The sequence below is a fragment of the Notamacropus eugenii genome, chromosome 3 (genome assembly GCF_028372415.1).
Source record: "Notamacropus eugenii isolate mMacEug1 chromosome 3, mMacEug1.pri_v2, whole genome shotgun sequence".
Classification (NCBI taxonomy): Eukaryota; Metazoa; Chordata; class Mammalia; order Diprotodontia; family Macropodidae; genus Notamacropus; species Notamacropus eugenii.
In genome coordinates this window covers 44,911,094-44,936,934 of record NC_092874.1, presented here as the reverse complement: position 1 = coordinate 44,936,934, position 25,841 = coordinate 44,911,094, and the positions used below count along the sequence as shown (strand labels likewise).

The following is a 25,841-nucleotide window of genomic DNA, read 5'->3' as shown; positions in this document are numbered from 1 at the left end:
GAACAAGATGAGCAGATGTGTTGAGTGTACTGCTGGATCCTGTGGAACGGCGGGGAGGGGTGGACATATGCCAGAGATTAGCAACAGCGATGCCTCAGCCAGGACGTAATTTGTTGATGCATAGTCCGACAACAATACTAATATAAGGTAATTTGCAAATCACATGGTAATATAGTTTAAGTTCAGAGCAGGCCTCCAACAGTTAGCAAGGAGCCAACTCCAAGGTCAAGGTAGGAAAAGAAAACATTATCTAAAGTTTATTAACTTTGAGTTGAAAGCCATTGGGTGTCCTTAGAGAAAGGTTGGGAAAACAGTGTGAAGAAGAGAATTTGCTGCTTCTGTAATACTACTGAATTCATGCAAACATTCAGCTCAAAGCAGTGCCATTTTATCATGGGCAGAATGCTAACTCTGGGCCCCTTTCCTTCCCACTTTCTAATGTGCATGAAAATGACACAGCTGTAGACTGAGAGCTGATTGAATGACCAGACCCAGAGAGTGGTGATTAATGGTAGATCTCAGCCTAGAAGGATATTTTTAATAGTGTGTGACACAGTTTTGTGCTTGATCTTGGTCTGCTCGATATTTTTATCAATGACGTTAATGAAGACGTACGTGGCAGGCTCTTCAGATTTTTGGATGACAGAATTGGCATCTAAAGAGATCTCAAAAGTTTGTTCTGAATCTAACGAGATAAACTCCAGTTGGGAAGAATACACAATCCTGTACTTCAGTGCAAAAAGTAAGCAAGCAAACAAACACAGAGTCATGAAGACAAGATCTCATGGCAAAAAGAACTGAGTGTTTTGGTGGACTATGGTGACTCACCAGTGTGTCACGGCTTTTAGAAAAGTTGGTCAGCTGTTACACTCCATTGTTGGGGGAAAGACAACAGTGAAGGATGAGCTCATTCCACTGTACTGGGTGTCATCAGACAACATCCAAAGGTCACATTGATTTCTGGATATCATATGTAAGGAAGGACATTGAAATATTGAAGCATGTACAGGTGGGCAACCAAGATACTTGAAACCATTTCATAATGATAGTTAAATGAGTTATAAATATTTAGCTGGGAAAAGAGAAGATTTGATTAGGTGGGCATTCTTATGGTATTTAAATATTTAAAGGCATGTCATATAGACTTTATCTGCTACGTCCCAGATATTAGAAATCAAACCAATAAATAAAAGCTATAGGAAGATAGAGTTCAGGTCACTATAAAGAACAACTTTGTAACAGTTAGAACTGCCCTAAAATGTCATGGAAGTCCTCTAGTGGAAGCTGGATGATCATTTTGGGGGAACATTTCAGAACTGACTTATGCTTCAGGTGAGTTTTGTATTAGATATGTATCTCAGAACTCCTTTCTAACTTTGATCTTTCCCAGCATAAAATGCAGTTATAACTAGCACCTTGCAATCTGTCCAAAAGAGACAACTCCTCATTCAAAGGAGGAGAAATGTTTTGGGCAAGTGGAAATCAAATAGGATTCTTCATTGTCTATCAAATTTTGAAACTCCCTTGTATTCTAGGGCCTAGGGCTAATTGGTCAGTGGTTCCTTTAAGAACATTTTGAAAGCATTTTCTGGGTCAGAGAGGCATGGAGAAACATCTTTAACCATTTGAACCAATTTATGATAATTATTTCATTTGAAAGCAAAAACAACAACTGTGAACTTTTGGGATTACTTTTGTACATCAAGAGATAAACTATATACTCTTTTTAAACACTTAGAAGAAGACTTGCCTATGTACTTAGACTAAGTCCAAGCTTGGTTGTTGAAAGTCTTGATCTTTTAACCCATCATGATTGATTCATAATTATTTAAACATTTTTTGACTTAACCAGAAAAATCTTATAGGTTTGTAAAGATCATCACTTATAATTTGGAGCTAAAATCTGTCACATAATTGTACTATCCAGGTAACTCTTTCCAGCAGTACACAACTTGACAAATAAGAAAATTTTTTATAGAAGATTAACTTATTTTGAAGGGATCTGACAGAATGGATGGGATGCTTATGTGTCTCTAATTTACAGACTAAATTAAAGGTCCACTGATGAATAATAGAAAACAGTTTTGGACACCTAATAAAATCTCAAAAGTAGCTGATATATTAAATTTAATTATGATATTACAAGCATATTAGAAATTTTATTTGGAGTCTAGGGTTGAAAATTTGTAAACAAGATCTGTATCTGTGGTCTAAAGATGTTGTATTCTACTACCCACAGCATAACTAGACTAAGGTCTTTAATTAAGGACTATGTATCCAGATTTCCAATTTCTGATTGAAATTGAGAATAATTATACTTTTGGAACAGAGTCAAATAGTGGCATAAATGATATGGCCAGAGGAAATCTAGGAAGTATTGTTAAAGATTACAAAACATCAAGTCTTCTATTTATCACCACTGTGGATTGAAGGGGAGGGCTTTAGAGCAGAAGGAAATACTTGGGAAATGAACAGTTGATTAAGATGATAATATCTAGGAATGGGCTTCCTATTGCAGGACTTATAGAACAGGAATGGCAGTCTTTTGCTCATGGATAGTGTGCACCCAGCATGGACTGGCAAAATTGTACTTGTCTGTAGTCTTGTAATCTGATCAAAAGGCAGGCAGAAAACTGACTATTTATACTCATTAAGTTGATAAGGATTCTGTTATATAAGAAGAATAAGAGTGGAAATACCCAGAAATTTACAGAAGAGAAAATCTAAGAAAGGAATTAGTAATAAAATCCTTTCCCTCCATGTTCTATACCATTATGCACAAAGTATGGCAAAGAAGCAAGATGAAATAGGGCTTTTAATGAAAGGAGGCTAATTTGATCTCATGTCACTGAGACCTGGTGTGGAATTCATAATTGGCATATGGCTCTGGAAATGTATGTCTTTTTCAGAGGGAATAGGATAGGCAAAAAAAGGTAAGGGCTAGAAAGTTTGGGGAAACACAGTAACATTATTAAGAAGATACACTCATCTGAAGAAATCCAGGGACCAGAAGGGGTGTGGTGGAGAACATTTGGTGGAGATCCATAGAAGCAGAAATGGAATAGTACACACCATTTAGAGACAAGAAGGGAAGAGATGAGTTCAGGACATAGATCATTAGCCTGGAACAGAAGCTAACGTGGGGGTGGTGGTGGTGGAAAAGGAATTTCAATTATAACTTTCTCTTTATCAGAAGTAGAGGAGCTAATGATTTATTGTCTTGCTTTAATGATAATTTTATCATTTAAGAGATGGAAGAAGTAAGAAAGGTAATTCTTCTTATAAACTTGACTTTGACCAGTAAGAATAAACTAATTGTCAAGGTGGAAATGATGGAAACTTTGAGGGAAACGATCACTTCATCTTAGAATGTAGGATAGAGGAGAGGAGAGGAGAGTCAGGCTTAGTCTGACATGTTCCTTAGGTTTTTGGAGAGCACATGTCCAAGGGTTTAGAAAAAGTATATGTAGGATCCTAGGGCATAAAATTCTACATAAGAATTTTTTCAGGGAGTATGTTTGGTATTTTTTAGAAAGTACTTGTTCCAGAACAAAAAGTGTTAAATTTTCAAAAATAAAATAAACTTCCAGAGAAGTTGTAAGTAAGAACAAGCAGTTAAGGATGACTTCATGAGTATGTCATAGTCTGTAAGACTGATGTCACAGTGGTGCTAAGGAAGAAAGAAGGCTTGAAACAACATATTGTGAAAAAGTAGATAAAAGAAGGGATATGACTGCTACTATGTTCATTATTAATAAGGCCCAATATTTTTTCCATGTGTTTATTGTTTTCCCTTTCTCCAGACATCTTGTATGTCCCTCAGCAGCTTCACAGTTGACTAGCCATTCACAATGAAAGTGAAGTATGAAATGAAAAAAAAATTAAAATGGCCTGTTCTTCACTGGCCCCCTTCTACCTCTGTAGTGACAGTGACAAGGGTGGTGGGAAAGGGCACTGTGTGCACTGAGAATTTTAGGATTTTTAAACCATCAGTTAACTTTATTTAAAGCCACAAGTGTGAGATCCTTGTCCAGTTATCAACAAATGTCCATATTCCTTATGATGCTGAATCTTATTAATCTTGGTATTTGTGCTGAAATAAGACTAGAAGAAAGTTGCAGTTAAATGGAAGAGTAACTTGCAGGTCCTCCTTTGGGAGTCAAAGAAGGGAATTAGTAGAGTCTATTTTATTGTGTGCCCAGAAGCAATAATAAAGCTAATTTCTTGGGCTATTTGGTCATCACTTATAATAATGCTATGGATAAGTATATGTATATTTTTATATGTAATGTACAGTTGAAACAACCCTGACTTTTTGAGCAAGTGATTGAAAATAAAAAATAGGAAATGGACAACAGAAATGACATTGATACCAACTGTAATAATTTTATCTTGGAAATCAAAATTAAATGTTAAAGACTGGATCACTAATTAAGTGCCTGGGATTAGAGGGAGGCAGTGAGAAACAACTAGTACTAGGATGATTCTTCTTAAAATTTCGTTCTTTGTATTACAAAGTTTATATAAGCTGAAATAATGTGACTTTTTTATGTAACTCTAAATCACTTTTTCTCAAAATCTTTCAGCTAATATTTTGAAGACTCCTAGTTTATATTGTTATATGTAAAATATTTTGGGGAGTATTTAAAAGGAAAGAAATTATTAGGGATAGAGCATTTTCACTTGTGTTAAGTGGAATACTTGTGTAAGATTTCTGTTTTTACTATTCTTTTATTAAAGTGAACTTGTCTTCTGGAGTATCATAAAACTACCTTTAATAGGTATACTATTAGAAGCAGCAGTGACATATACTATGTGTATCTTCTTTATACATTAATAGAGCCTACCATTCATGAAATGGATTAAAATATTTATTATGTTTTTTTATTTTATTATCTATAATTTCCCACTAATAGATGATAACATTTGTATAGAAAATATTTAAGATTAGTTGGGTACCCAGAAAGACTGAATACTATTGTTGGTTGATCTGTCTATCTCTTATTCCACACATAAACATTTATCCTTTATTTAAAAGAGAATAGTCAACATTTTTTTTTCATTTATCCAACATTATCAGATAATTGAGTTGTTTTTTATAATTGAATTTTCCAGATAACTGAAAGTCTATACCTCTTGAATCCTTAGCTGTCTTTTAAAGTCTAGGAAACCTTTCCTGATTGTCCCCCCTCTCCCCTCTCTTCCTGTCTTCTCTGTGTCTCTTTCTCTCTGTGTCCCACCCCCTGCCCTACTTTCTTGTTTTGTTTAACTCTGTGATTATCCCCTTAATCCAAGGATGGCCTTTTACGAAAAAATCTCTACTATATGAAACAATTGCAAAGTAAGAATGTCATCTGTCAAAAAAAAAAAAATAGGTGTCAGGAAGTCCATGAAGTAAGATTTATCTACTTTAATCATGTAGATTCACAAAGTCTCAGAATTGGATGGGACCTCAGAGATTAGTAATATCAACCTTAATTTATCAAGAATACCCCCCTACAACATCCCACAATATGCAGGTTTTGCTTGAATATTTCTAATGAGGGGAAGCTACTACCAGCTGAGCCTTCTTTTGCAAGATTGTTAGGAAGTCTTTGCTTACATTGAATATAAATCTGCTTCTCAATAACTTCTGTCATTAATGTAAATAAAAATATGGGACTGTAGAAAGCTGAATATGGGTCTCTGCTGTGGTGCCCTAGAGACTTCTGTCCATTGGAACAGTTAGCCATTAGTGGGGAACCTTCCAGTCATTCAGCCATTTCCAAATCCATCTTTCTGTATTGTCCACAGCTCCCTGTCATGGCTGAAAACATTACATGTATGAGAAAATTCGTCAAATGCTTGTTGAATTCAGACATACTACATCTATTTCAGTCCCCTGATCAATAAGTATGATGATCCTGTCAAAAAAGGAAATGAGGTTACTTTGGTAAGACCTAATTTAACAGCAAAACTGTCAGAATCTTTTGGAATGTCGTTCATAGAACCCTTTACTCTTGTTATAGCCATTATTGAAATGAGTCTGGTCATTTTTGAGGTTCTTGTAACTTGGAGGTATTATGATCATTTTCTCTAGTTTTTGTATGTAGTTAATTAAAAGAGATTTGAATTTTTGTGAATAGTTAATTAGAAGAAATTTGTTAGAGGCAGGTATGCTAATAGCAGTAACATGTGACAGAAAAAGAAGAAACAGAAAATTTATAAAAAACCTGGCAAGGGGATTCAAGAATGCGTTCCTCTGGTATGGGAGAGTAATAAGTAGTCTGCTCCACCTCAGGCAGTGCTGTGGAATAACCCTGTATTTCAGGAAAATGGCATGAGGCTTGATATGTGTAATGATAATCGTGATACCAAAAAGGTGTCACGGTACAGTGATATCTTTAACTCTTCTTGTGAAAATAAAAATTCTTTAAACATGCTTTACTGAAGACTGTTGCCATCCCATAAAGACATTTTTGGAAATAACCTCCTTTTTTCCTTCCAACCCAAAGGTTCTTTTGCAACAAAGAAAGATAAATTAGCCAAAGCAACCAAAAGGTGATTGTGTCTGACAGTGCATGCCACATTCCATCCTAATAGTTCCATTTTCTCTCCATGAAGAGAAACTGGATACTGTGTAATTTTAATGACCAGGCTTGTCCCCAGGAGAGTATTGAGAAAATTCCTCCCTTCTTGAAGAGGTAGGAGATTGTGGGTGTGGAATATTGCATATCGTCAGACATCATTGCTCTGTTGTTTGGTTTTGCTGAACTGCCATTTCTAATCTTTCATCTTCCTTTTTACAAGGGATGGTTTGATGGAGAGGGACAGAAGAGTGATATATTTTGAAATATGTAAAAGCAAAGGATATCAATAATAATAAAATAAAACCTCACATGCTTTGAGAATTTATTGTGGAATGAATCTTTGTCTTATATATTCACGTCAATTATTGAGATGTCTTAGGTATCAGACTTTTTTCAATGATTTTTGATACAAATATTTTCCCTCTTGACAGTTTTACTTTTTATTCTATTTTTTATTTTTTATGTAAAAATTTTAAAACTTTATAATTGAAATATATTTTATCCTTTATTATCATTTTTATTTTTTATTTGGTTAAGAATTCTTCCTATAATTACAAAAAGTACCTCCTTCCATTATCCTATAATTTTGTCCTATAAATTATCTTATAATCTTGTTTTGTAATTTTTTTTATAGTCAGACCAAATATTTACTTCTGCATACTGTGATAAATGGTATAGGGTGCTCATCTAAGTCTAATTTTTGCCAAATTGCTTTCTAATTTTTTCGGCAGTTCTAGTCAGATAGGGAGTCCTTTCCCCAGAATTTATGATTTTGAGTTTATTACACATTGAGTTATTGTTTTTGATGGTTTCAGGTTCTTGTTTATTTCCTTCCCTTCCCTCCACTCTTTTTTTCTTCCCCTCCCTTCCCCTTCCTTTCCCTTCCCTTTTTCCTTTTCCCTTTTTCCTCTTTCCTTTCTTTTCCTGCCCTGTTCTGTATCAAATAGTTTTGTTTACTCTTGTTTTATAGTAGTTTGATGTCTGGTAATGCTGTATGCCCTCTGTACCTGTTTGTTTGTTTGCTCTTTCCCATGAGATTCTAGGTCAGTTATTCCTCTAAATGAATTGTTATAATTTCATCTAGTTCTATAAAGTATTCCCTTCATAATTTGGTATAACATTAAGTCTATAGACTAATCATCAGACAAACATTTATTAAGCACTTACTATGGAAGGATTAAAAGGAAAACAAAGATCATCCCCGTCTTTAAGGAGTTCACGTTCTATGTAGGTATGAATAAGATGTGAGTAGATGGAAGGCAACCTGAGAAGAGAGGTGGCATTGGATCTGAGCCTTGAAGGAACCCCAGGATTCAGGATTGAGGAGGCAGAGCATTCAGAGCAGGGGGAACAGCCCAGGCAAAGACTATGAGGGAGACCAGTGTAGTGGGGTTATGGAGTGCCTAAAGGAAAATGATGTTATCCAGACCCTTGCCTAAACTTGACCAGCACAGTGATTGAGTTATAAGAATTAAAATATAATGAAGTACTTATATAGCATAAAAAAAAATTTGTAAAACCACTCTGCTAGTTAGAAGTTAAAAGCATACTTCAAAGTTAAAAGGAGATAAATGACTACTTGCTGCTTAATGAGGTCACCAAGACAGCAACTCAGGAAGGGACCTTCAGGGAGTTGGGGCTCAGAAATAGCTTGGGCTAACTGTTCTCCTTTTGCTAGGCGTTTTATATTTTAAGGGCTAAGAGACCAGAGCAGCCACTCTTCCCCTAAAGAAATAGTCCAGCCAGTGTGTGCCCAAGCCATTGTCTGGTGTAATAAGTTTAGTGTAGGGCTGCCATTGGAATAGGAGAATGGAAGGAGGCAGAAGGGGCTCTGGCTGTGGCCCAGTGGGGTGCCAACAGAACCATGGTCTCAGCAAGACTACCCAGACTCAGCAGCTTTGTTGGCTCCTGTGCCGTTTACTGATTACACAAAGCCATGTGAACCAAATCCCTTACTAGAAATGTTCAAGAAGACTGGAAAAGTAGCAGCAGGGGTCCAGATTGTCAGAGCTTTAAATGCCAAACAAAGAAGTATCATCTGACCCTTGAGGTAAGAGGGAGTCACTGGAGATGACTGGCTATGAGAATGATGTAGTCAGATCTGTGTGTCAGGACAGTTATGTTAACCTCTGTGTGGAAGGTGGATTGGAATGGGAAGAGCTGAAGAATCATGAGGGTCCAAACTAAAAGAAAGCCTTAGTTCTGCTCCAGAGTACAATTTGGGCAAGATGTCTTCTATCAAGGTTCCTACCAACTTAGATTTTGTGGTTTGTGACCAGAAGACTGTGTGACCTTGCTTAGATCACCTCCAGGCCTCATTTTTTTTTGATCTGCAAAATATAAGGGAAGGTGAGATCAGATGATCTGTAGATTGGGCATTCTATGCTTACCTGAGGGATGCACTCCCTCCTTACTTCTGTTCATAGCACCGTACCCCCTTCCCTCTATTTTCAAGATTCTGCTCAAGCACCACTTGCTACAAGGGCATTTCTGACCTGTGTCACTACCTTGTACTTAATTAACGTGTACTTCTTTTGTATTTATACTCTGTATATTTATTCCGTATAGCCTCACATGAATACATGTTGTTTCCCCATGGAATGTAAGCTATTTGCTAGTAGAGATTTTTATTTTTTATTTGAAAATCCAGCACTTAGCACAGCGCCCAGAACAAAGTAGGTAGTTCATTGTGTTTGTCCTTCGTTGCTGAAGAAGACTGTGCCATCAGAGAAATGATGACATGACTTGCACTTGACTTTGTTTTGAGTGAGGGAGGGCTGTGCAGGTCACCAGCCTCACTTCTCCTCCAGTGCCATCTGAATCTAGTGACCAAATATTCATCAGAATGACCGGAGATGATCCAGGATATACTGGGAGACCTTGGCCCCTCAAGGCCAAGGTCTTTGCAGGTACTCAATTAGGGTGAGACAACGCCCATTCATTGAATAGGCTTGTTTAAGAAGTAGCCAGAGCATGGTCCCTTTAATGAGGCCGAGAAAAAGAAAGAGGTCAGGCTGTGAGGGAAACAGCAACAGTTACTATTGATAATCACTCTAAAGCCAGGAGGGTCCGGAGGAGCCCTCAGGCAGGGGCCCATTGGCGTCCGAGTTTCAGAGTTCAGTAGGTTTAAGGTTTTGGGAGAGAAGAAGAGAGGAGAGGAACTAGCCAGTAAAACCCAGTCAACTGGACTTCTTTTGGCCATCCAAATTTACCCTCCTTTGGAGAGGAGAAGGAAGGGGAGGAGGAGGCAGACAGGAGAGGAGGAGCTAGCTGAGTCCCCATTCAGCCAACTGTGTCTACTCACAGGATTGTGTTTGTCTTTTGTTGCCGAAGAAGACCACGCCATCAGAGAAATGAAGACAAGCCTTGTACTTGACTTTGTTTTGAGTGAGGGAGGGCTGTGCAGGTCACCAGCCTCACTTCTCCTCCGGAGCCATCTGAATCCAGTCAGTATTTCATAAATAGTGATTGATTAATTGATTGGTAGTAAATAGGAGCATCATTTTAAAGATTGCCTTCCTATTTTCAGCTAAGTCATAAAGTACACACCTGAACAAAGTTAATGGACTTAGCATATTAGTTTGAATGCCTGAAAGGAACATTTTTCTTAGGAACAAAACTTATTTAGCTCAGGAAGAGACAAATATGTTTGTAATTAAATTTGGAAAATCTTTCCCCTTAAATCTCGGCACCACCTAGTCTCTCATTGACAAAACTTGGGGGTTTTTCTGGCTCTTCGATCCAAAAATTAAGTAAGCCTGCAGGGTATTGTGCTAGATCCAGGAATATAAAGACAAAAACAAAAATTGTTCCTGTCCTCAGGGAATTTACATTCTGTTGGAAGGATATAGCAACAATAACAAAAAATACACAAAAGCAAGTGGGCTGATCGGGAAAAGCTTCCTTTAGAAGGTGACACTGAGTTGAGCCTTGAAGGAAGCTAGGGATTCTAGAGGAGAGGTGAGAAGATGGTGTATTCTAGGTATGTGGGAAAGGCTGTGGGAAGTGGTGGTGGGAGAAGAAATAGGAATTTGAGAAAGTAAGTAGGTCTGTTTAGTTGGAATACAGCTTCATGAAACGGAGTAATATATAATAACGCTTGAAAGATCGACTGAATCTTTTGATCCAGCAATACCACTATTGCATCTGTTTTGCAAGATGATCAGAGAAAAAGTGAAGAACCTCTGTGTTCTAAAATATTTATAGCTTCTCTGATTGTGGTGGCAAAGATCTAGAAATTAAGGGGAGGCCTGTCAATTGGGAAATGGTTTAACCAGTTGTGATATATGATCATGATGGACTACTGTGCTGTAAAAAATGAGGAGCTCAATGATTTTGAAAAGACTTGCATGAAATAATGAAAAGTGAATCGAGGAGATCCAAGAGAACATTGTGTACAGTAACTGCAGTGTTGTTTGAAGAAAAATTGGGAGCAACCAAGTTATTCTGAGTACTGTAAATACTCAGGTCATCCATAAAGGACTTATGAAAGAAGATGATATCCATCTCCAGAGAAAGAACTGATAAATAGAAATATACATAGTATGGTTTTACATCTATTTTTCAATAGGCATTGAATAATAGCCTTCTCTAGTGCCAGGTGGGAAGGAAGAGAAGGAAATAATTTGGAACTTAAAAGTTCCAAACAACAAAAAAATTAAATTAAAAGAAAAGAAGGAAGGGAAGGCTGGAGTCAAATTGTGAGTCTAGATGTCAGGTTGAGGAATATGTATTTTATCCTGGTAGTGTCAGAGAGTCACTAAAGATTCTGTCTCTGTCTCTGTCTCTGTTCTCTCTGTCTGTCTCTCTGTCTCTCTCTCTTTAGCTCTGTTCTTTTTCTGTTTTTTGTACTTAGTATTTCATTTTTCCTCAGTTACATATAAAAGCATTTTTTTAATATTTGTTTTTAAAACTTTGAGTTCCAGATTCTCTCCCTTCCTCCCTCATTGAGAAGGCAAGCAATTCAATATAAGTTATAAATGCCACTAAAGATTCTTAAGCTGGGGAGTGGCATGGTCAGGTCTGTGCTTTCAGGGATTATTTGAGCAGCTTTGTGGAGGATTCATTACAGAGAGGAAGGCCTACAAGTCAGGGGACCAATTAGGAAGCTGTTAGGATGTTCTAGGAGAGAGATGAGGAGGGCCTGAGCTAGAGTAGTGACCATATGAGTGGAGAGAAGAGATATTGTGGGGGTGGAATTGACAAGGTTTGGCAACTGACTGGATATGGAGAAGGAAGGAAAGGAAAGAATTGAGGAGGATGCTTGGGTTGTGAAACTGGGAGATGGAAAGAATGATGGTTCCCCCAGCAGAAATAGGGGAGTTACATTCATGTGCCTGATCTGTTAGGTTCACTCCAGTTTTGGATCTGAGTTTGGAAGAGGTTTGAGTGGGGGAGGAGAGGTCATTAATTTTGTTATTGGCATGTTGATTTTGATAGGTCCACAGTAAATCTAGATCTTTGGTGGGGCTAAAGCCAATACATCATCTCTACTCAGTTTGTGACCAATATGGTAAGTGAGTCTGGAAAAGAGAGAATGAGGTTGATGACTGTGTGTAGTTCTGCCTCACTTAAATCCATCTTATCCTCAAGTTAAGACATCACCCCATGATATCATCGGTTCTCTTTGAAAAAGTGAAGGATGAACAACAACTCAAGTAGAGAGAGGAGGCCACCAGGCTACCGAGGGAGGGATGAACTCGTCCTACCTAATCAGAAACCAAGCATCCTGATCAGGAGTGGGAGTCACTGCAGTTCTACCCTAGTCAAGTTAGGGAGACTCAGTATCAAGCAAACAAGAAGGGACTAAGTGTGGAGGACCAGTAAAGAACTTTTAAATGTTTCGTGTTGAAAACCAGATTTGTTGTGTTTTCCATGAATTTTTGATAATATATTCTTAAGTAGAGATAGCCACTTATCAGTGTATTAGTTGTTGATAAAGATGGTGCCCCAGTCTCTTTATATGAAAATTATGCTAGCAAAAATGAATTTAATTAACATAGTCTTCAGAGAAATAAAACCTATTATGAAAAAGCCTTATATCAGTATAATGCATGTGATATTGTAAGAAAAACAAGTTTTCTATAGTATATGCTAAAAGTGCTGTAATTAAAAAATAAAAACTGGTTCCAAGATTCAGGCAGATGGATAGTAGTATTCTGGAATTTTTTTTTAATGTTTTGGATGCTTTAGGAGTTTGATATTATGAATTTTGCTTGAAAGGGTTAATATCAGTTGTGCTGTTAGCTTCATTGCCTTTCCTTCCACTTCATTTCAGGAAGAAAAAAAAGAGCACCCTAGAGAATCCTGGGTCGTTCCCTTGGCTGCTTACACAGTGCTAATGAGATGCCTTCGGGAAGGGGTAAGGCTCTTTTCTTGTCCTCCTTAGAAACTCTCCATTGTAATAAGCCTTCGGGCACTGGATGCGGATTGTAGCCTGCAGCGCTGCAGTATCTTGTCAACCCAGGATTGCTCCTGAATTTAAATAATCATGACAAGACCCTGACCTGCACAGCAGCAGAAAGCAGGAGGAACTTGTTTTCTCTATCACTCAGCATGTATAAATACTAAATAACAATTAGCTTGATTAATCAGCTTTTAACATCCTATCCCTTTTCAATTTCTTCCAATGATTTTTAAGACAGCTAGTTCAGTAATTTAGGTTTACTTTGTGTACAACTTTGACAAAGGTACTAATAGCTTCCAGCATCTCCTGATCATCTTGTCAGGCTGTGGAAACCCTTTTGAGATGCAGAAGGGGTAAACTCGAAACATTCCTGTTCAAGGAAATCCATCTCTTTTAATAGTAAGTTTATTGTGCAATTTGGTTTTTCCATTCACTTTCCTTCCCCTTTTCTTACCGCTTTGTTGGCAGATTGAAAATAGCCCAACCAACCAACACAGACCTGTGGTTCCCTCTCGGAAAAATAAAAAGGCTATGAGCAGAACAAGCTAAAAGGTTGGCATTCACTGTTTGCCTGAGACCACTTGACATTATTTCACCCAAGGCAATGCCAAAGGCGAAAAACATTCCTTGCAGAATGAAAGAAAAATATCAAGATAAACATCTTCCTTTTGAGTTCGTTACTTGCTGTGCTAGTTAATGGAATAATTTTCCGGGTGCTCAGGCTCCCCCCTCCCCAAATGACTTTCCTCTTCTGTTCCCCCTAGCGATCATGTAAATACATACAGTTTATGTGCAGTTTGGGCCCTTTTCTACTACTTGTAACAAATGGTAGTAAGATGTCATCCTGAGATGTGAGTGAGCGCAGGAAATGACACTTTAAAAAGCAATGGGAAGTTTAGAGAGTATGTTAAAATAAGAAAAGGCTCCCAGAATTCCCAGCCATCAGCTAAGGCACATGTACCCATATATGCTTGAAATTAACTTCATGTTAGCCAAAGGCTGGCTGTTGCTGACTTATGCTGGAGCTGCTGTCCTTTGTAGTATTTTTCTGTGGAAATTGGAAGAAGCATAATAGCTTAGTATCACTGTCCATATATTCTAGTTTATAGAAGTTAGATTTATTTTATTTTGTTGTAAAAACTGATTGAATAAGCTGGTTGTAACTGTATGTAGCTGATCATGAAACAGCTTCTAATATATTTTGCAGCTGAAAGAGTTTTATTTTTTTTGCTGACTTAAGTAGTCATGGGTTATAGGATTTAGAGCTATAAGGGACCATAGAGGTTATCTTCCCTGATCCTGTGAGGAGGTGACTTATCCAAAATCACATAACTAGTAAATACCATTGTATTCAAACCCACTTCCTCTGACTCCAAATTCAGTGCTCTTTCCAATGAGCTAGCCCTCTCTCTTCCTAGTGACTGGGAAGATCCCCAGGCTGACCTCATTTATAAATTTTACCTTTAAGTTATTATTAGCACTTAAAAAATTAAGTAAACCATCCTGCCATGAACCCAGGAATGACTTGATCTGAAGGAGAAAGACCCATAAAAAATGTAGATTTGAAATGTTCTGAGATTGTGAAGAAAGCCATAGATTGAAATTTGGGGAGGGAAAAAATGAGAGAGCTGGAGAGCATGATATTAAAAGAAAATGGAATTTCCCAAAGAGGACTGGAGGAGAGGGATGTCCGGGGAAAGACTTGGCTTGTAGGAGAACATTTAAGAGGATCAAGAGAAAGAAGGAGAAGGAAGTTGGAAAGACAAGGAAAAGGAAGTTGAATATGTGCATTAAGGTGCTAAGGAGATGAGATGTTAACCAGGCTGAGAAATAATAGAGAAAATTGTCAAGTGGAAGACTGCCAATAGCTGTCCCATAGGGGTTTGCTAGGAGAGGCTACAAGGTCTATGGTGACTAGCTGGGAAGATGGTGTCCTCCAAGTCCCTCTATATGGACCAGATTATCAGGGAGAATTCAGTGTTGTACTAAAAAGTAGAAGAAGGTCCTCAAAGAAAAACCAAGAAGAAGATAAGATTTGTTGAGGCATGGGGGAGGACTGACCTAGCCTGTCAGAAGATCAAAGAACAGGCCACAAAGGAGAAAAGGATAGAAGTAATATGTCTGCCCACTTAGAGGATATCCTATTATAACTTTAAACATTTCTATAGCACAGGCAACTTAACAATTAGTAATTACTTCTCTTTAGCAGATCTAAACTCCATTATTAGGACACATTTAGTCTGAGGTATGGTACTTTCCATTTTCAATCTGCAGGGGTTTTTTTTCCCTTTCTAAGAGATTAGCTATGTGAAATTCTGTGCATAGTTCCTCTAAATACTATTTCTTTGAGTAACAATCATCTTCTTATTGTTGAATGTATAAGTATAAATTCTTTAAAAAGCCACACACCTATTTTCTTTATGAGGCTTCTCCATGTTGACCTCACCAGTGATATCTTGACATTTTCTAGCATTTGATTGATTTTTTCCACAATCTGAAGTTAGATCATTAACTCTTTAGGACAGAGACCTAGCCTTTTGGTGACTTGCTTTGCACCATCTGTTCCTGTGGTTTTCTGTAAATAAGAATGAATAGTGTAGAGAATATTAAGTCTTTCGGAAGGTGCCATGGGAGAACCAGGCCTCCAGAGTATTGGGACACTGCTGCTGCTTTTCCCAGAGAGACCTGATCAAGTTAATATTGCCCATTATCTTATGGCTCTGTTCAGGTGAGGCCTTCTTTGAGGGTGATGTCTACCAACCCTTACTTTTTGTTCTTTAAAAATAAGCCCAGAAAACAGGTTTAAAATATTAACATTGAGACAGACCAGGAAAAGCTTCTTGTGGAATGTGGCATGTAAGCTGAGACTTAAAGGATGCCAGGGAAGTGAGGAAGCAGAGATGAGGAAGAAGAGCCTTCCAGACATGGGACACAGCCACTGAAGGGCTTAGGAGGCCAGTATCACCAGCCTGCAGAGTCCTGGGAGGAGCCTGAGGTAGAGGAAAACTGGGCAAGTAGGAAGACTATAATGGAATATAATGTTTGTATCAATAACTTGGATTAAGACTTAGAGGATCCAGATATCAAAATTTGTAGATGGAACAAAGCTGGGAGGGATAGCGAGCCCATTGGGTGCTCAAGGCTGTCTCCAAAAACATCTCCAAAGGCTTAAATATTGAACTGGGTTTAATGAGGTGAAATTTAACAGAGCCCAGTGTTAGGAAAAAACAAAACCAAACCAAAAAAACCAAGCAATTTCACAAATATAAGATGGGGGAGGTGTAGCAGCTCATCAGAAAAAAAAAAGATTTGGGAGTTTTAATGAAATGCAAGATCAGTACGGATTAGTGCAACATGGCAAGGAAAAAGCTTCTGTGATGTTAAATTGCATTAAGGCAGTCAGAGTGTTCGGATCATGGGAGGAGACAGTTCTATGGCAGTCAGGTATCATCTGGAGTATTGGGTGGACTTCATAGGATCATATGTATCAGTCTCAGAAGTTCTTTTAGGAGACCAGTTGTTGGGAAACTTCAGTGGAGACAAGCTCACCATTGTTTTCTAGTGTATTAATAAAGGAGAGAAAGGCAAAGAAGGCTTACCTGCATTTGGACTTTCTTGTTGCTCTGGCTGAAATTATTTTTTAATTTAAAATAGATTTGAGAACAGAATTAATAAAAACCCATTAAAATTGCCAGATGTATGCTGTATCTCTCCATATTGGTATTGTTCATGTTTCTTTTTCTCTACATCCTCCCATTCAGGATCTATCTATTCCCTTTTCTGTTCCTACTCAGCTTATTAAAAACCTCCTCATAGTTTTACCAATCACAAAACTCAAGGTCTTTTTTTCCCCCCAGATTATTGTTTTGTTTTACTCTCTGGAGTATTTCGGGCTCCCCACTTTTGTTTCCTGTCAGAGCAGGTTAGCCATTTGCTCAAAGATTCATTATGGAAATGTCCTCTTCCTTTAATCAAGGAGCAAGGTGGATTTGTGCTGAAGCCTGGAAATAACTTCTTGTCCTTGGGTCCATTCCCTTTAGACCTTCTCTGAATCTGGCAAAAATCTGTCCAACTCCCATAACATGTCTTTATTCTCTTAGAACCCACTTCTCTGTAATGTAGATTAAAGTGAGTCTTTCTGGTTTGCTTTTTACGTTAAACCTGTCTTTGATTATTTAGAACCATTATTTATTTCCAGTTTTCTAAAATATCTCAAGGCTCTTGAGGGAAAATCCACAAACATCCCAGCCTCTTTAGAGGGTTCCTTGTGATGACATTAAATTAAAGGTTAATCTAACCTCTATGGAATAATTCCCTCTTAAACATTTGGATTACAAAATAATTTTTTTGTATTATAAAATGGCAGTTATTTTATTTAATATTTTGTTTTTCCCAATTACGTGTAAAAGCAATTTTAACATTCTTTTTTTTCCAAATTTTGGGCTCCAAGTTTTCTCCCTCCCTCTTTTCCCCTTCATTGAGAAGGCAAGCAATTTGATATAAGTTATGCGTGTGTAGCCATCAAAACACATTTCCACGTAAGTCATTCTGTGAAAGAAAACACAGATGAAAAAAAAAACAAGAAAAATAAGCAGAGTAAAGAAAAAGTATCTTTGATCTGCATTCAGGCTCTGCCAGTTCCTTCTCTGGAGCTGGACAGCACCTTTCATCATAAGTCCTATAGAATTGTCTTGGATCAAGGCATTGCTGAGAATAGCTAAACTATTCATAGATCATCATACAATATTACTGGTACTGTGTATAGTGTTCTGGTTCTGCTCGTCTCACTTTGCATCAGTTCATGTCTTTCCATGTTTTTCTGAGAGCATTCTGCTCATCATTTCCTAAAGTATAATAATAGTATTGCGTCACAATCGTATGCCACAGCTTTTTCAACCATTCTGCAATTGATGGATATCCTTTCCATTTCCAATTCTTTGTCATCTCTAGAAGAGCTGCTATAAATATTTTTGTACATATAGGTCATTTTCCTTTTTGTTTTTTATCTCTTTTGGGATACAGACCTAGTAGTGGTATTGCTTGGTTACAGGGTATGCATAGTTTTCTACCCCTTTGGATACAATTCCAAATTGCTCTCCAGAATACAACTTCACCAGTAGTACGTTAGTGTTTTAATTTTTCCACATCCCCAACATTTGTCATTTACTTTTCTGTCATATCAGCTAATCTGATAGGTGTGAGGTAGTAGCTCAAAGTTGTTTTAATTTGCGTTTCTCTTATCAATAGTGATTTAGAGCATTTTTTTCATATGACTACAGATATCTCTGATTAATTTGTCTATAAATTACCTGTCCATATCCTTTGACCATTGATCAATTGAGGAATGACTCTTATTTCTATAAATTTGACTCAGTTTTCTATGTTTGAGAAATGAGGTCTTTATCAGAGAAACTCACTGTAAAATTTTTTTTCACAGCAATGATTACCAACTATGTATTTACCTCCATCCTATTTCCCCTGTTTATCCTACTCTCCCTCTCACCCATTTACCCTATCCATTCTCAAAAGTGTTTTGCTTCTGACTTTTACCTCTACCAAACTGCCTTCCCTTCTATCAGCTTCACCCCCAATCCCTTCTTTTATCTCCTTCCCTTCCTACATTCTCTTATGATAAGAAAGATTTCTACACCCAACTGAGTATGTTCATTATTCCCTCTTTGAGTCAGTTCTGATGAGAGTAAGGCTCATGATATTTGAATTGTTTCTCTTTGGCTGCTTCCAGTATTTTCTTCTTGATTTGGAAGGTCTGGAATTTGGTTATGATATTTCTAGGAGTTTTCACTTTTGGATCTCTTTCAGGAGGTAATTGGTGGATTCTTTCAATTTCTATTTTACCCTCTGGTTCTAGAATATCAGGGCAATTTTTCTTGATTACTTCATGAAAGATAATATCTCGGCTCTTTGTTTGATCATGGCTTTTTGGTAGTCCAGTAATTCTTAAATTATCTCTCCTGGATCTGTTTTCCAGGCCAGTTGTTTTTTGAATGAGATATTTCACATTTTCTTCTGTTTTTTCATTCTTTTGATTCTGTTTGATTGTTTCTTAATATCTCATGTAATCATTAGCTTCCACTTCCCCAATTCTAACTTTTAAGAAATTATTTTCTTCAATGAGCTTTTGTAGCTCCTTTTCCATTTGGCCGGTTCTACCTTTCAAGACATGTTACTCTTTAGTGAATTTTTGCACCTCTTTTTTCGTTTGGCTTATTCTGTTTTTTAAGGTGTTATTTTCTTCAGTTTTTTGCGTCTCCTTTACCAAGCTGTTGACTTTTTTGTTCATGATTTTCTTGTATCACTCTCATTTCTCTTTCCATTTCTTCTTTGTTTCTCTTATTTGATTTTTAACATTCTTTTTGAATTCTTTCATGGCCTGAGACCAAATCATATTTTTCTTTTGGGCTTTGGATATAAATTAGGAGACTTTGCTCCAGTTGGAATATGAGCAAAAAAATGGACTTATATAATTAAGCCTTTGGATTCCATTAAAATTTTGAATAGTTTTAATTTGGAAGAAGTAGACTGTGTCTGTTGCTGAAGACCAGCCTTACTTAATTTGCCCAAGGTCAAACAACTAATGTGAGTTTCATCCCTTTTAACAAAGAATAAAAGAGAGTAGGAAAATGGTGAAGCAAACATAACCAATGCATCAACGAAATTTGAGGTTGTACTCAGTGTTTTATTACCGTATATGCAAAGAAAGGAAGGAGGTACTTTTTCATCTTTCCTCTTTGAGGCCTGGCATGATAAATGTAATTCATACTGTTCAGTTTTAATAATTTTATTATGCTTGTTCTTTTAATTTATAGTTTATTTTACAATATACAGATTGTGCATATTGTTTTCCCTCTTGTGTTTTCTGCATTTGCAGCCCTTCCACACCCTTTGTCCTTATCATATGCATTTCTCACGGTACAATAATATTCCATCCCACCCACATAGGTAAGTTTGCTTTGCCATTCCCTGCTTGGTGGTGATTTAGTTTGTTTCTACTTCTTTAGAATACCTTGTACTTTGGTGTATGTGGTATCTTTCTTTTTGTCGGTCACTTCCTCAGTGTAGATGTGTATCGGTGAGATCTCTGGAGAAAATACTGTTTAGTCACTTTCTTAGCATAATTCCCAGTTACTTTCCAGAGCCATCTGTCATCTCTGCACTTGTTAGAGCAAAGATCAAACTCCATCCATAACTAGAGAAGAAAGTACAAATGAGAAGATACGGCTTGCAGTTAAGGCGCTCCACTCTGTGGTGTTCATATAAGCTGCTGGCATTTGAAAACTGGGGAATAGATAAAGACACCAACACTGACTGTTGCTGTTTTCCAAGGATGTAATCTTTTGTCACAACAACGGTGCTAAAATGTTCTAGAAACATTCTTTGCAAACACTCGCTTTTCTCCTTTGGGAGAGAGGCATGATAGCCAAGGGCCAACAGAGGTGTAGAAAGTAATCTCACACGTAAAAGCTTCTGGAAAAGGGAAGAAAGAAAAGTGATAGCAGTAGTGTGTTATCAAAGGGGAAGGAGCCGTGGAGGCATAAGGGGATGTGCTGAGTGCTGGGTGAGAGAGCTCAGCAGAGGCACCTGCTTGAGACCTTCTGTTTGGAGATCACCTATAGCTCCAAGACCAAGTAGGTTTGATAATTACTGACTTTTTGTAGAAGTCGAGGTCTGCAAATGTGATGCACCTTTGATTCCTGCTTTTTGTCAATGATTTTCAATTCTAGATGTTTTGTACCTTCAAATTAATTTTTGTGATTATTTCATCTAGTTCTATAAAGTGTCCTCTGTGAATAGCAGAATATAGAATATAGAATATAATATTCTATAATATAGAATAGAATATAATAAATATAGAATATTTAGTGAGTAGCACTAAATCTAAATTAATTAATATTGTATTATTTATATTATATTGGCACACCTCCGGCATAAGTATTGAATATTCCTCTAGTTATTTAAGTCATTCAGTTATCTAAGTGGGTAGTGAAGTGCTGCAGGAGACAGAGAACTGGGCCTAAAGTCAGGAAGACCTGAGTTCAAATCCAGCCTCATTCATTTACTAGCTGTGTGACCCTGGACAAGTCATTTACCCTATGCTTGTCAGTTTCCTCATCTGTAAAATGAGGATAATAAAAATACTTACCTCATAAGGCTATTGTGAAGATGAAATGAAATAACATTTATAAAATGCTTAGCATAATGATTGGCCCATAGTAGGTAGTATATAAATGTTAGCTATTACAAATTATTTTTGTTATCAGCAAATAGGGATAGATTTGTCAGCCTCATTAGAAGGGAATTTCCTTGAGAGTGGGGACTGTGTTTTGGACTTGCTTTATATCACCAGTACTTAGCACAGCATTTGGCGCAAAGAAATTGTCATCCAGGAAAACCCAGGGAAACCTGGGACCTGGAGGCCACACGTGACCTTCTACTTCCTTGTAGCCTTTTGACTGAGTCCATGTTTTATAGAACAAACTTTTCTATTAAGAGGATTTGTTCTGTGAAGTTTGGATTCAGTCAAAGGGCTACACCTGAGGACCTAGAGGGGCATGTGTGGCCTCAAGGCCACAGGTTCCCCACCCCAGTCTAATCTGTCTTCCACATAGCTACTAAAATGATCTTCCTGCAGTGAGCATGTCACTCCCCTATTGCATCAACTCCCTTGGCTCCCTTACACCTCTGTTTGGCATTTAAGTCATTTTACAAGGTAGTCATAAGCTACCTTTCCAGCCTGTGTCATCTGACTTTGTCATGCTCCTGGGGCACTACTCAGTCAGCTTCCTTGCAGTTCCTCATGCTTGCTGCAGTATTTCCCATCTAGTCTGGTTTTCCATGGAAAGTCCTCCCTCCTCACCTCCACTTATTAGCATCCCTAGTTTCTCTCAAGACTTACCCAAAGGGGCATTTTCTCCAGGAAGGCTTTTCTGATCCTCCCAGGGCTAAGACCTCCTTCTTCCCTCTGTATCTTGTTTTTGTTTTTGTTTTGGTATTCCTATATCCATCCATGTTGCCTCCCTCTTCCCCACCCCCCAGCAGGCTTTTCCAGGGCAGAGGCTTTGCCTTTGTTTCTTCCTAGCCCAATATCTTGTGTATAGTAGGGCTTAATGCTTTTTGAATTGAATTAAATAATATTGAAGATTCAAAAAGACTTTTCCCTAGGCTTTTTGTTTCATTAGCATATATGAATAACATTAATTCTCTAGCAGTGTAGGAGACCTTATACACAAAATCTCATTAACTGTGATGAAGGTACTTGTGCCAGGTAGTTTAATTCTGTTTTACAGACATAAAAAGGAATAGGTAGCAAGCATTTATTAAGTGCTTACTCTGTACCAGGCACTGTGCTAAGGCATGGGGTTATTAAATGTAAGTAAAAAGAAGGCCTGTCCCTGTCTTCCAGGAGCTTCCATTACAACATAAGAAGGAAGGAGCAGGGCGGAGGATTAGGGATGGCTGTGAGAAAGGGGGTGGGGTATGGTAGCAGATTTCTTGGATTTTGAAGCATAGCTATGAGGCAAATGAAACATGGCTAGGTCAGTTCCCAAAATGGAGGCCTTGAAAGGAACTCACCAATGGGAGTGGAAGGCCAACATGGCAGAGGTATGTTGAAAGGCCAGAAGGCCCCACACATTGAGGGAAGTTCCAGGGGGAGAAGGCAGCTGAATCATGTTTGCAAAGACCACAGAGTTGGAAGCAAAGCTGGGAGGGAATTTTGGTGGGGAAGGGAACTCCATCAACCAATCTAGATGAGTACCTTCTCTTCAACTGATAGTCTTCTGAAGTTGTCTGGGGCCCTGACCAGTCACATAGACATTATCTGTCAGAGATGTGAACCCAGATCTCCTGAAGCCAGGCTTTCTTGACTCTGATGTCAGCTTTCTATTCATCCATTATACAACATAGCCTCTGCTATAGTAGGAGTCACAGTGGCTGAATTTTCTTTTCAGGGTTTTTCAGATATTATTTCATTACTTCTCAAGGAATGAAGAGACAATCAGTAAACAAACACCTATTCCTGTTATGTGCAGGATGCTATATGATAGGCCTAGGAGAAGTACAGTTTGTATAAGAAGTAGTTCTTATCCTCAAGGATCTTTTATTAGTAGGCCTGAGTTCTAGCTCAGCTTAGCCACCATCTGTCTGTGGCATCCTGGCCACTCATTTTTTTCTCTGAGCCTTCCTTTCCTCTTTTGTAAAACAATGGATAGATTGGGGTCACAGAATCTCAAAGTCTGAAGGAACCTCAAAATAGCATTTAGTTCAGTCTGTACCTCAACAGGAATTCTTTCCATGATGTCTTTGACAAATGGTCATGTGCTTATAGATTTGCAGTGAAGAGACAGCTCATTCATTATACTTGGGGAGGGAATCAGTGGTTAGCAGTGTTTTCCTTACATTGAGCCCAAATCTGTCTCCACATCCCCACCTCATTGCTCCTTCTTCTACCCCTGAGATCAAACAGAAAATCCTGGCTGGTCAGAAAATTCTCCAATTCTTCAAGTTCTTTTAAAGCAAAACAAAACAAAAACCCCAACGCTGGTCCAGCCAATGTGATTTTATGAGATATTCTTTCTTCCCCATTGGGGGTTAGCATGTACAGACTCTGAGAAGTATTTTGCAGTGAGCTCTAATACGTTCTCTATTCTGAACACCAGAACACAAAACAAGTTTGATTTTTTTTTTTTTCAGGTCTTTTTACCTGGCTATCCGAGCCCTCTACAGAACCATAATTATAAGACCTGAGTGCCCCGGAAGGCTGCATACATTTTCTTCTGAAAAGAGCCCATTGAGAATTACCACATTTAGACGAGCAGATTAATGTATGCCACTGTATCTAATCAGCTACATCTCTTTTATAGCCTGCATAATAGGCTGTATAATTATCAGATGCTGAACTGACACCTGGCATAGGGTGAATTTTGAAATGCGAGGTTACAAAAAATAAGCTGCTGTTTCTGATAACTCTTCTTCAAACTGTAGCCTAGGTTAGGGTTTTGATAAATTATCTAGACTTTAAAAGGCAGCCTCCATTTCCATTTTTCATGAGGACATCTTTATTTCTTTTCCCCTGGGAACCAAGTGGTATCTCATGTCTTTTAAAAAAACTGTTGCAAGAGTACTTGAATTTTGAAATTTGAAATTACACTGGTTATGCAACCTGTTTTAAGAGGTGGTAGTGCTCTCTATTAAATGTTCCAGAGGCCTGCTATCTGCGTGTGAGAATAGATAATTACATTTTCTTAGTTTATTAGGTCAGCTAAATGTAATATCATGTCATGGACACTTGTCAGATTTTCTTTTTCGATTTATTTTTATGGTCAGTGTGATCTTACCAACAAGAACAACAATAACCATTTGCTCATGGGTCAGGCTGCATTTTTGTGGGCAGTGGCGGGGCTAGGCTACTTCCCTGCAGCTATACACTTCCTAGCCTGCTCTTTTTCAACAGGGTTGGGATGGAGTTACGGAGCGGAAATTGACAGGTCACCTTGGACATCTTAAAGATGGCAAGAAGGAAAATCTCCCTTCTTCTCCTGGTCTCTTCTGTTTTTTTGTTTTTTGTTTTTTGTCTTACTTCTGTCCCTATAAAGGACAAATGTATGAAAGTCAAGACTTGAATTGTTTCTTTAGAATTTTTCATACTAATGAATTTGTAAGAATTCAAAAGTGATACTTAATATTCTGAACTGAAAGTCCTCTGCTCCTGTAGGGATCCTTCCTGGACCAGAGCCAGTCTGGCCTGCTAGCTTTGGTTTTTCAATGTGATTGGATAAATCAAAATACTTATTAGAAAATACTAAGGATTTTTTCTTGAGGAAACTATCCCAATAGTCCTAGAGAGGTATGTCCCAGAATTGGAAAGCTGGAGCAGAGTTTTAAAGGTGGGAAGCATCCTCTGCAGACAGATACATCTCCAAATGAAACTAGATAAATGAAAATCTTGAAAAACGACCCAGTTTGTCATGGAGAATCTTAAAGTTCATCAGTTTTGTCATTTCTCATTCAAATCGCTTCTATGCATTTCTGTCTCTCTTTTCCTCCCTTGTCATGCTGGTCCTACTGGTTTTGTTTTCAAAGATACAATTTCCATCTTGGCAGGTTTCTAGTTTTGATACACCCTGGCTCTTCAGAGTAAAACTTATAAATCCAGTAATAACAGATATGCAAAATGGGGTCACCTAAAATTTTAAATGAAAGTCTTAATTTTCAGTCTTCGTGCATTATAAAAACACCGATTCCCATAGTTTAAAATGTTCACTTTTTTATATTTCTAAATTTACACTTGTTCTAGACAGGTTTCAATATAATTACAGTAAATCTGATTTTCAAGATGTGATTCTACCATGTGTTAGAAATATATAATCTCTTTAAAACATATTATTTTTCTGTAGGAAGCTTCTGTGCTCAGTGAAGGTATATTCAGCCTTCTTCCAAGTTAATGTTTACTCTCTTCTCATTTAAATCTTAAAAAAAAAAAAAACTAACTGAAAGCAGGAAGTTTTTCTTTTTATTAGAGACTTATTTTAAATACTATATAATTCTTTCACGGACATAATGGTGCTAACAGATTTGAAGTTAATCTGTGTTTGAAAGCGTCTTAGTCCATTAGACCCATTCTTCCCCCTCCCCAACTCTCATGTTCTTGGTTCCTATAACATGGCAATATGGCACCTTCCCTTAAAGGGCTAAATAAAGTTTAGCTCAGTCTCTCCTTCCACAGAATTAATTAACCAGAAAATGGTACAAGTCTTGATGTTTATATACTTAGATCCCAGAGGGACTAAGATAGCTGATCTCAGATGGCAGTAAATTGAATTAGTATGACAGCCTCATTGAGTTTATAG

At 37.6% G+C, this 25,841-nt stretch overlaps 1 protein-coding gene across 14 annotated transcripts in view; it reads left to right on the top strand.

Moving 5' to 3' along the window:
* The window catches only part of ULK4 (unc-51 like kinase 4), a 674,194-nt gene that overhangs the window by 132,015 nt on the left and 516,338 nt on the right, over nucleotides 1–25,841 (top strand). For all 14 annotated transcript variants that reach the window (XM_072651430.1, XM_072651427.1, XM_072651429.1 and 11 more), the window contains one exon: nucleotides 12,847–12,930. In XM_072651430.1, the coding sequence (XP_072507531.1) occupies nucleotides 12,847–12,930 (84 nt within the window). The remainder of the gene's footprint in view (nucleotides 1–12,846; nucleotides 12,931–25,841) is intronic.